The sequence below is a fragment of the Alligator sinensis genome, unplaced genomic scaffold (assembly GCF_000455745.1).
Source record: "Alligator sinensis unplaced genomic scaffold, ASM45574v1 scaffold71_1, whole genome shotgun sequence".
In the NCBI taxonomy this organism is placed as follows: Eukaryota; Metazoa; Chordata; order Crocodylia; family Alligatoridae; genus Alligator; species Alligator sinensis.
In genome coordinates this window covers 6,073,147-6,085,073 of record NW_005841834.1, presented here as the reverse complement: position 1 = coordinate 6,085,073, position 11,927 = coordinate 6,073,147, and the positions used below count along the sequence as shown (strand labels likewise).

Genomic DNA, 11,927 nt, shown 5'->3' with positions numbered 1-11,927 from the left:
GACCAACATGCACAGCCCTGACCCCCCCACCTTGCTCCATGCCTGCTTCACACTGCTGGCACGTGCCAAGACCTGATGCCTCTAGGCACACAGCTGAACTGCCTTTCTAGGCAGCCCAGGTAGTGGTGGCTCCTGGCTGCTGCCCCCACTGACCCCAGCTGGCTCCTGCCGCCACTGACCCCAGACCTGTAGTACTGGCACACACAGTCCTGACCCAGCCTGCCCCACCCCACACCTGCTCTAGACTCACCCACCCAAGCTGAGCAGTGGCATCGCCCAGGCAGAAACTGTTGTTCAGAGCACGGGAAAAGTAGTCCCTCCCTCTTTGCCTCTGCTGGGCCCTTCCTGCTGCAACTGCCCAGAACCCACACCGGGCTTCAAAGTTTGGCACTTCTCAGCTTCACAACTGAAACAGGTCAGACTCTCACCATGTCTCTTCAACAGATGAGAGAGAGCTGAAAGAGGCGCATAGGCTCTCTCATGCCCTCACACAGGAGGATAAGTTTGTACACAGGGTCTTGATGGATAAGGCTATAAAAAAATGCCATGTTCATGTGTGGCTATAGTGAAACCTACACTGATACATACTTAAATTATAATTACTGTTTCATCTATATAAAGTGTTTATAGCTCAGGGCATGAATACATGGCACATATACACAAGTGTAACTGCTTTGTTTTCATGCAAGTATAGAAGGGAGCGTCTGTTGGAGGTGCAGCATTATACTTCTGTAACTCAAATTCAGCGTAGAATTATTCCAGGAAAAATCAAGGTTAAAACTATACCAGTGTACATGTTACATTTACACCTTATCATGGGGGTAGTCATTTGTTCAAGGTAATAAACTATTCCTAGTTCTCCTGCCACCTATTAGTGAAGCATTGTAACTGCCATCTACTGCATGCAGATATACAACAGGATAGATGCACATCTGTCCACTCAAGATCCTGGTATAATATACTTCCATGTATAAAACCAAGGAAAGTTACATCAGTATAGTCATGTCATACATCAATGCCTTTAGAAGTTTATTTGAATATTTTAATATTAGACTAGTTGAATAATTAAACTGTAAGATCACTATAGTGTAAATATAGATTTCAAATTCTCACAGAACTACAAATACACAGGAAAATAAGTTCTTGAACTGGCATTAAAGAAAAATAAAAATGCCACATAGTGTGGCAATTAAGGTGCTATTAAAAAAACCCCCACAAAAACAAACAAACAACTTATGACTAATCCACAACAAATTGACAAATATCCAGGATCCCTGAATGTCTTTAGAAAGCATGCCCAGTATTCACAAACAAACTGGCTCTAAGTCACTAAAGGGGGTTCTTTCAATATAATAGACCTGCCACAAGTTCACCATGCAAAGAAACGGACACGCTATACCTTGCCAAGTAACTTAATACAAGCCTAAAACAAAAAAAGCCCAGCACCATATCAGATGACAACAAAAAGACGCTACAGCAAAACTAAGATTCAGAAATATTCCAACACTTCTGTTCCTCTACAACTGGTGGCATTCAGTGAGCTACCAATAATTTGGTAATAAACTACTTAACTCAGTGATTCTCAACTAGGACTAGGGCACCACGGCCCTGTCTGAGGCCTTTGCAACAAAGGAATTGCAAGAATTTCAAGTCAAGAAACAAGTAAAAGCTAAGAGTTGGCATTTTCCAAAGGGTGCCTTGAGTCTATAAAAGTTGAGAACCACAGCTTTAGAAAGCATTTTCAATGTTTACTGTCACTTTACTAATCAACTGTCAGCTATTGCATTGAACCTAAGAAAAAAATGAAGATGTTTTATCCATGAAAGAGACTAAAGCTTATTTTCAAAGTATTTTCATTAACACAGACTCAGAGAATTTATAAAATACTTTTGGACAGACAGCATAGGTATATTTAAAGTGATACCAATGTTTTAGGAAGAAGGGAGGGTAGATTTGCAGCTTAATAGACTAACTATATCAAAGATATATAGCATAAGCTTTTATAAGCAGAAGGCTTGCTTCATCAGATGCTACAAATCAGATGCTACAGATACAGGAGGTAGAATTGGTAAACAGAAAGGAATGATTAAAATATAAAGGGTATGAAGGGGCTGGAGGGAAAAGGAGAGAGGCAAGGTGAGCAAGAGAGAGATTAAACAAAGTAGTTAGCCCATTGAGGGACATAGGGTATATAAAAGCTAATCAAGGAAATGGGGAAAAAAAAAATCTCAGTTTAAACCACATTAAATAATCTCAGTTTAAACCACATTTAACACAATCCAGGTTGTAAAAGATTTCTTCTTCTGCTATTTCTTACTCAAGTTCATTTTCAAAGTTCTGTTGTCTAAGAATAGCCATGCTGAGGTCAGTACAGCAATGGAAAGTCCAGGGAGGTTAAAGTATTCTGCCACAGTGTTTCTAGTATTGATGTCAGATTTTTGTTCATTCTTGCATGTAGGGGTCACCCCAACTGATCAATGTAAGTGGCAGAGGGGCACTGTAAGCAGGTGATGGCATAGATGACATTGATAGAGGTACAGGTAAATAAATCCAAGGGTTGGCAACATATGACACATGGCATATTCCTGTCTGGCTCTGGTGCAGCATCCAACTGCCTGGCCCTGGCACGGGCAAAACCCCACTGGTGTTGGAATGCTACTGCCCAGCCCATGTTGGACTGTAGCTGGGTTGTTCCAACCTGTGGCTCAGAAAGGTTGCTGACTGAACCAAGACCAGATGTTAAAATGTTACATTTTTTGCATTTCTTTCTAAGGCTTCAGGTGGAAGGAAGGAAGAGGTATATGGGATTGTTTGAGATTTACACATATATAACTAAGAACTGCCAGTCTGACTAAATGGTATGCAATTCCAAACCCATAATTACTGTAATTGCAAATCCTGCTGATAAAAATATTAAGCCCTTTTCTTTAAGCAGTGCAAGTTTATTTAATTCTCTTAAGCTAGCTGAGCATAACAAAGAGCAAGTTAGTTTAATGTCTGTCTAGCCCTGTTTTCCTAATAAACTGGTGCTCAACCTTCCAGCCCCATGGGCCAGATGAGTGGCATGGGGCCAGATCCCAAAGGAGGAACCAGTCTGCAGGCCACATCCAGCATGGGGTCATTGTGTGGGTCAATCCACAGGTGCGGCCCAGAGTGCCAGCCCACAATCCTGCGTGCAGGGCCATGTCATCCAGCCTGTAGAGCTCTTCATGGGTCCAGAAACTTGGCAGTGGGGGAGCAGCAGCAGTACTAATTGCCATGGCTCTAGAAGTGATTAATTCTACTACCACTTCCTCACTGCCAAATTTCCACACGCCTGATAACATGGCCTCGTGGGTCAAATTCAGACCACAAGCTAGAGACTGAGCACCACCCTAATATATAACACATAGTCAGTTTAATTGCTGAATATGGCCTTAATATTTTTTGCTTGATCTTGAAACTGCTTTCCCAAAGTATTTTGCATTAAAAGTCTTCATTGGTTATATCCACTATTAAGTGTCTTCTGCTTGCTGCTTTGGGTGGTTTTCCTCCAAAAACCTCTCTCTCTTAGTGACTGACTACAAGGCCACAGGGGTGGTTGCAGGTGTTCAGTATCTTGAACTTCAAAAGGCCAACATTTGTGCCAGTGTAATTGCAGAGTTTGTAAGAGTCACTCACCCATCACAAAGACGGGCTTGTGCACATGCACATACATACTTTGTGGTTCACTCATCTTTTCTCCTGCAACTAATCTCCTTTTCACTCCGCACCTCATTGAGTTGACTCTGTTTTGCATTGCTAACTACTAGTCTTAAGAAATCCCTGTGTTGTATGATTATTTGTGGCAAAATCCATTGGGACAGCTGCCAGATAAACATAATTAATAGGGAGCTAGTTCAGAAGTCTGATTCACCATTGCATTCCTCCAGTTTCATACTGAGGTATAACCAGTGAAAATAAGCAGTTACACTGGCACTAAACTGATATATCACCATGCATAATTCCATACCTGGTCACATACTTTTGGTTCATCCAGACTCCACAGTTATAAAGACATGCATGTATGTTGTTAAAGTAACTGCATACAGCCAATATCTCACTGGCTAAGCAGCTACAGTCCAGGACTGGAAACTCTTTTGGCCATGAGAAGTGTGCTATCAGGAGGCTCTGAGCATGCACGTATCCCCCCAGACTCTGCAGTCAGTAACCCAGAAGGCTGAGTTGGGCTGAGTAGGTTATGGGGTCTGAGGGTAGGAGAAGGACTGAGTTGGGCTGAAAGGTCCAAAAGTATGAATGGGTCAAATAAATCCATGATTACCCTAACAGTTCCCACATATGAGCACATTCTATCTTCATTACCAGAGACCCAGGTTTTCCATTCACCATGGAAAAAAGTGGTAAAACCTGGATTTTCTCATTTTACACAGAAAAACCTGGATTTTCTCCTTTAAAGGAGAAAAATGCAGGAAACTGTGGGTTTCAGCTTGCAAGCTGGCAGAGTTCCAGCCTGCAAGGGGCTAGGAGGGTGCAGGGTGAGAGAAGGGTGATCAGCAGGGAGTGCCGTGTGCATGTGCACACGTACACATGCACATGGCCACTGCACAGCCTGGAGAGCAGCTCCCACAGGTAAACTGAGGGGGGGGCGGCAAAACTGAGGTTCCCATAGTGGTGGAGGGAGGGAGTTCAGCAGGGCTAGGGCTGCTGCAAAGCTGCGTAGGTGCAAGGGGCTTGGGGCCTAGGGGTGGAATGCATGGCCGCAAGGCCCAGGCAGGGAGTGGGATGGGCCCACAAATGGCTCATTTGAGAGGTGAAGGGGAGAGGCCAGCTCTCCGCTGCTGCGCATACTCCCAGAGGGTGTGGGGGCATGTGCCCCCCAGATTTCTGCATGAGGCGGGGGCAAACTGCACATTGTGGGCTTGAGCTCCCCAACTTGCTGCCCTCCCCCCAGAGTCTCCACAGCCCAACAGGCAGGACCCAGCGCAGCATGGCAGAGTAGGGTGAGGAAGCTCACTGCCACTGCTGCAAGCCGCGCATTGCCCTGGTGAAGTACCCCCTGCCCACCCAGAAGCAGCTGGAGTGGTGGTACAAAGCAGGCAGGGAGCACTTCACCAGGGTGGCACAGAGCTCCTAGCAGCAGCAACAAGCTTCCGCACCCAGCCCTGCCCTGCCGGGTCTCACCAGCTGAGCTGCAGAGGTCCCAAGGGGAGGGCAGCAGAGCGGTGACCCCGAGCCTGCAGTAGGCAGCCCATTCTCTTCTCCCAGAGGTCGAACCATAGCCAGCATGAGGCAGGCTAGCTAATGCTGAGAGGTGTTTGTGACACAGGACAGTGTCTGCTAAGGGCTTTTTGGAGCTAATCAACAGCTCAGCTGGTAATGTCCCTCCATTCCTCTCTTAGAAAAAGTTATTTAAGAAGAGCTTGAACTAATGGGGGAGGCTTTTGTTCTGAAAACACTGCATTACCAACTCCCTGCTGGGCTGCTCAGGAAGTGGGGGAAACCCCTCCCTAATCAGAGCATCCTGCCAGGGCCTGGCATGCCCCTCCTCAGCTCAGCACCCCCCAGCTTCTAGCCTGAGCCACTGCAGGCATATTCCTGCATTTCTTCAAGCCAGAGGGGATGTCTGTACTGTTACAAACTGATTCAGCCTAGCCAGGTTAGACTGTGTTGAGAACAGATTCAGAGGCCATAATTGCTCCCTCTTATGAAATGATGTTGCATATGATCAGTCCTGGCTACATACAGCTGTTTTAGCAGTGGATAAATATCTTAATGTAAATGCAAAGACAGAGTGGGTAACACATTTCTAAGAAAAATAGTGGAAGCCACATTGCTCAGATAGTTCAAAACCAGACAGGACACAGGGGGTGGAAAAAAAAAAAACATGGGCAACATTACTTCATTGGGATATGCTGGTAGGTTCTGACCAGTAGGCATTCACCCAAGTTTTCTTCTTCTAGATGGCTTTTTCCTTTTACTCTGTTGCTTTGAGAACAACCGTCACAAACAGCTCACTCACTCTACTAAAGAAACAGCAAACCTGAGTGACTCAAGAGTACAAATGTACAAACTAAAAGTGAAAAAAAAAATGAGGAAAATATTTCTAATCTCTCTTCATTAATAATAATCATCTTAGGAGTTATTTTTACAACAACAGTTAAAATTGTTCAGTTAAAAGTAAAATGCTCTACATAGACTTTTCTTTAAAAGCAACTAAATGTTTTATCAAAGGTAAACCTCACAAATTAAAGTGTTCAGTAATTGTTCACAAAGAACTATATCAAAAACCAAGCTAATAAATCTATAATCAGACATCTGAAGGTAAACTTTCTGATTTAAAGTAGGGTTAACAGTTTTATATAGTTAATAAGAAATGCTTCCAATCAATGTTTCTTGTAAATGTCTGTCTTATAGGTCACAATAGTAATCACCAAATATTCTAATTTCAGATTCACATATTTTGTCACTGTATAAAAAGCGGAATTAAGAAAACTTGTAATAAATCTGCGGTAGGATTTTGAACCACTTATTCCAACAGTGAATTCAGCATATAAATTTCAGTTGCATAGAAAAATATTAGGCAAACTAAAAAAGTGTGCAGTTTTAAACTGATTAGAAGACTCATATGAAATTAAAACATTAGGCACATATTACATCTTGGTAAGTAACATTAGAGTCATGTAAAAAAGTACCTTAAAACCAATACAAATATTCTTATGCAATGCAACTCTACCATAGGCCTCTAACCTCTTGAACTGTAAAGATTCATAGCCTCAAACATTAAAACATTAAAAGTGGGAATAGCACTTCAAGGACTTTCCAGCCACCCAGTTACAACAAAAATAATTACTACTTTAAAAGCAATAAATCTTTCCTTGGGGCTGACATGTTGTTTACTTACAGACTTTCCATTTATCCCCTGAGGGTCTTCCATTGAAGGTATCTTCTTCCAAATTATATATGGGCTATTAGCTACAATGCGCTTCAAACAGTCCTAACGCACTCACACCTGTGGAGAAAACAGTACCACACAGTTGTATTGATTTGTTGGCTTGAAATTAAGAGCTGATCTTTACATCTGCAGCTTTCCATTAACTAGCATGTACACACAAGTCAGAATAATTCATCTTCAATGAATTAAATTAATCTTTAATATAAATATATAGTCTGGCTGTTTATGACAAATCTACAAGAGCCAAATGCAGGAAGCGATAGCTCTGTTGTGCTTGCTGTCAGCAGCTGGATAGAAAGGGAGCCAGAAATTTTTCTAAAGACATTATTTCTGTGCCAACGACGCAAGATTTTTTTTTTGTTAAGTTCAGTTTCTATATGCTATCTATCAATGTCAATTGTACTATAATGCTAAGAGGAAATTATAACAGAGAAATATGATTGCAGATTGAGCTGGGATAAAAAAAAGAAAATCCACAAAGTTTTCAGAAAGTTGCCCTCAAGCTAAGGATATTATTATATTAAATCTCTTCAAGAATATATTAGGTCACAGTCATAGTGCCTATAAATTATAAATATGGGATGTGTTCTCTCACCTTGAGAAACAAAGTTCTTTGATGTTACAAGTAGAGTTGCATTCATAAAAGTTTCATTCCTTTAAAAGGGAAGTTTTTTTCCAGAATAAAATGTTATGACGCACAAGATTTAAAATGAAGTGTTTATACCAGTCAAGCAAACATCACTCAAACACCAGTTCTCCAGTACTTCCAGGTGTCATTAGAAAATACATAATGAAAATAACTATTTTGAAAAATGTGAGATAAATGCAGCCTGAGCAGCAGATACAAACTAAGGCAAGGAAATCACAGACAAAACCTTAATTCCATAACTTTGTATATATGTAGCTATAGCAAAAATAGCAGTTACAGTAGTTACAAATGACACTTTTATTTTTGTGATAAAATAAGGGAAAGGACATGCAACTACCTGCACATGTGAGAAGTCCTAATTCAAGGAGATGACCCACAGCTATAAATCCAAGTGGGTGTATATACATTTCCAGACTGGGATCTAAAGACAGTATGCTGCATTCCACGCGCACGAGAAACATACTACAAGCAACCCCCACTTAGCGCTCTTAATTGGTTCCTGAAAAACCAAATGTTCATAGTACTTAGGGTCAGAAGGGACCTAAACAGATCATCAGGTCTGAACCCCTGCCCCAGGCAGGAACAGGTGCTGGGATCATATCACCCCAGCCAAATATCTGTCCAGCCTCCTCCTTAAAGACCCCCAAGGTAGAAGAGAGTAGCAAATCTCATGTTAAGGGAAACGAGCGTTAAGTGAAACCAAAAGTATCTGATGACCCAAAATGGCAACCACAATTGTTTTTAATGACCCAAGATAGCGACTGTGAGCGTTATAACAAAACTCATGGAGCACTAAGTGAAATCGGGTATCAATTTAAAATGAGCATTATAGCGAAATAGTGCTAAGTGAAACAGCATTAAGTGGGGGTTGCCTGTACTGGGCTATATTCAGCCCACAAATGCTATTTTTATGAAAGGCATAAAAAAGCAACAAAAAAGAGGTCCATTCCGCACCTTGAGGAAAATGTTGATAGGCAACATGTTTCCTGGTATACCTCTCCCATTACTTCTGGTTTACAACTGAGAGGTCCAATTTAATTTGGCTCCTGTTGAGAAAAAAAAAGGAAAATCTAAAACATCTCTCAGAGCTGGATTTGGCTCAAGGACTTTTTCTGACACTACATTGTCATTTAGAAAACAATTCCACACTGTAAAAAGTTCAAATTAAAGGAAAATAAGTTTGGGGTTTTTTTTAATTAAGAGGAAAAATGGTAGCAGTGGTACAAAATCTTTGTCTGATAAAGGCTCCCTCTACACGTGCAGGTAAAGGCACGATGGGATCCAACGCACAATCCACACAATCATATCTCCTGCCGTGCTACAGATGAATGACTGGAGACAATGGTGGTACTGTGCATTAGATCTCATCACGTCTTATGGCTAGTGCAAGGTACAACAGCAAAAAGCTCTTGTGCCTGGGAGACCTCCCAGTTGAAGGGGGTTTCACTCACCCCTGAGCCTGGGAGATCACAGCAGCCCCAATGCCCCAGGCCCAGGTGTTTTATGCACCCTCAAGCCTCGAGGATCACAGCAGCAGTGATCCCCAAGCGTAAGCTGACAGGGCTCCTACCTGCAGGGGGAGACCCTGCAAGACATGCAAATTAAAGCTCGACAGCAACCAGCAATAAAGTTGGTACACATTTTCAAAGTCTAACTTTATAGCTGGTTGGAGCTATTTATCATGTGATAAGTACTTGGAACATGTAGCTGTTCTTAAGACAACTGTGTAATGAATCAGTTAATCATGTGATACCTGTAACATGTAGAGGGGGCCAAATGAACATACATAGCGCAGTAGTTGTAAGCAATGAAAGCTGACTTTTACTGAGAAATTCAATAAATCTGAAAACCACACAAGCTAACATCTGCAATTTCAAAGAAGGAATAAAATTGAGTTGTTTCTAATGAAATCATTCATGGTGAATTGGCAGATTTACGAATCAGGATATGCCCTTTACTAATGTGTAAGAAAACTTTACTGAGACTGTTTACTTTTCACTGTTAAAATGAATTCTTGCATGGCTATGCAAAAACAGACAAATCTTAGTCCATGGCTGTCTAACTGCTGGCAAGGGGCTATATGCAGTCTATAAGGGTTAATGCGCAGGTCCAAGGCTCCTACCCAGCTGCTGCCCACTTCATCTCTTGGCTGCTGCTGCAGCCAGAGTCTCTAGGCTCTGCCTCCACCATCAGCTTTTGCTTCCTGCTCCGGCCCCAGGAAGTGGGGCACAGCATCCCATAGCACTAAGGTAGTCTACAGCTGTGCTTTTCAACTGGCGTGCAGGAGCACACCAGGGTGCTGTGACGAGCTCCCTGGTGTGCCACAAGAATTTCTGCAGAATGAGAAGAAAGTTCTCCAGCCACCTAGAGCTAACAAACAAGCTGCATCAATGAGATATGCACAGAAGACTCGTACATGTGCTGGCTGTGGGGGAGAGACAAAACCAGCCAAGCAGAAGAAAATTCATCCACTGCGCATGGACATTTGCCACAGCAATGAGCTACAATAAGCTCATAAGTATGAGGATAAGGAATGCCTTAACAGGTATGACGTGGAAAATTTTTATTAACGTAAGTGTGCCTTGGACTGGAAAAGGTTGGAAAAGACTGGTCTACAGCATGGTGCTGCAGGGTGGAGGTACAGTGCCTGCTCATTCAACTCATACAGCATGCAACCCCTAGTCATTAAGAAATGGGACAGTCTTGTTTCAGTCTATATAACACCTCATAGACTGCCTAATGACCTAACTCATAAAAGTGTGCCTAATATTATCCCACACCTAGAGATGCTATATTATATATCAGTATCAGAAAAAACTCAGCACTGCAAGACAAACTTCAAACTGGTAGAGATATCTCAAAGGGGTTTGGAATAATGACAAGCCTGCCTTAAAAATGCAGAAAGCTTCCAGCAGTATAACTGAGCTAGCAGTAACATGAGAGTTTAGCTTTTAATATACTACAACTAATATATATGTAATAATGTCATCTTAATTTTAAAAATTAAACTTTTAAACAAGAGAAATTGAGTTATCTTTATTATAATTGTCATTTTAGAGTGTTTTTAGCTGTGGGTAAATTTTACAAAAACCAATTAAGCTCCTTTGTATTATCAATGTATAAAAATTACAACCAAGTTACTCAGGGTATCTATTACCCAGAAGTGATTATATGCAAAATAGGTCACCCAATAGGGGAGAAAATACCTCAAACTATTTAAAAAAAATTGAAGCAAACTTATGAAAATATTTGCCCTTTATTCTTTGTTCCAAAATTATGTAAATACATTTTCAGTTAAATGCTATTATTAAAAATATATATATAGGTTTTTAGCAGCTAGAGATACAGAAATGCAGTGCAGCATTATGGTAAGCACCATACATATATATGATGCATCACACCCTGTACCCTAACGAGCTATTAATATTTTAAGAGATCACAAGCTATGATGGGTGAACAAATACAAAAAGCATTTTATTTTGGATTTAATTCCTTTCTCTCTGCAACAATAATCAGTGATGTCCAGTTCTCATTTTATGTACCTAAAATGGAAACACTTCATCTACTTTCTCCTATGAAAGAAAAATTCAACAAAAGAATGCCAATAAAGATGTGGACATGAATCAGTATCAGTTGGTTTTGGTTACTGTGAAAAAGCTTTCCACCTCTCTGTTCACTACTGTATGTAGGCAAAATCCTGTATATTACAATAAGCCCCAAATACATTCAACTTGCTGGAATAAAAAAACGCCAGACATGCTTTGCTCTCTATTGCTGTGGAAAGCTTAGCAAGGTTTCTCAGACATGGCAATACGTGTTTTTACTTTATTCATCATTCTGGAGTTTCTAAGACAAGATACCACAGACATATAGTTTTATTTCATACTTTTAAGAAGCATAATTGTTTTGATTTTAAATAAAGGATTATTACAATACCCAGGTAGCCCCCTTCTGCTGTTACGTTTGGCAGGTTTCTTTTCTAACATTAGGAAAAGAATTATTACCAAATGCTAGAAAAGAAACCTGCCAAACCTAACCTAACAGCTGAAAACCAAAAGAGAAAGAAAGAAACCCTTTAAAAAGATGATATTTAGATGCAGACCATTTGGCAGCTTTGAAAACTGCACTGTTGGGATGGACATCCCCTCCATCCCAGCAAAAGGACTCTAAAGCTGCAGATTCAGCAACCATTTCCAGATGGCCCCAGAGCTCCCAATCTAATGGATTTGACAGACATCCAGTTCTATGAGATGTAGCACATTTATAAATATAAATGTAATGAATATAAAATAATTCATGAATAATAAATATAAATTTCCTAAATCATCAAAAGCACAGCAGCAGGAA

General features: G+C 41.0%; 1 protein-coding gene across 5 annotated transcripts in view; it reads right to left on the bottom strand.

Annotated features, from left to right (window-relative positions):
• The window catches only part of EYA1 (EYA transcriptional coactivator and phosphatase 1), a 281,440-nt gene that overhangs the window by 257,296 nt on the left and 12,217 nt on the right, over positions 1 to 11,927 (bottom strand). For 4 of the 5 annotated variants that reach the window (XM_025200263.1, XM_025200272.1, XM_025200324.1 and 1 more), the window contains exon 2: positions 6,881 to 6,988. The exons of the other annotated variant lie outside the window; for it this stretch is intronic. In XM_025200263.1, coding sequence (XP_025056048.1) covers positions 6,881 to 6,913 — 33 coding nt within the window. In that variant the 5' untranslated portion in view covers positions 6,914 to 6,988. The remainder of the gene's footprint in view (positions 1 to 6,880; positions 6,989 to 11,927) is intronic. 5 annotated transcript variants of the gene reach the window in all.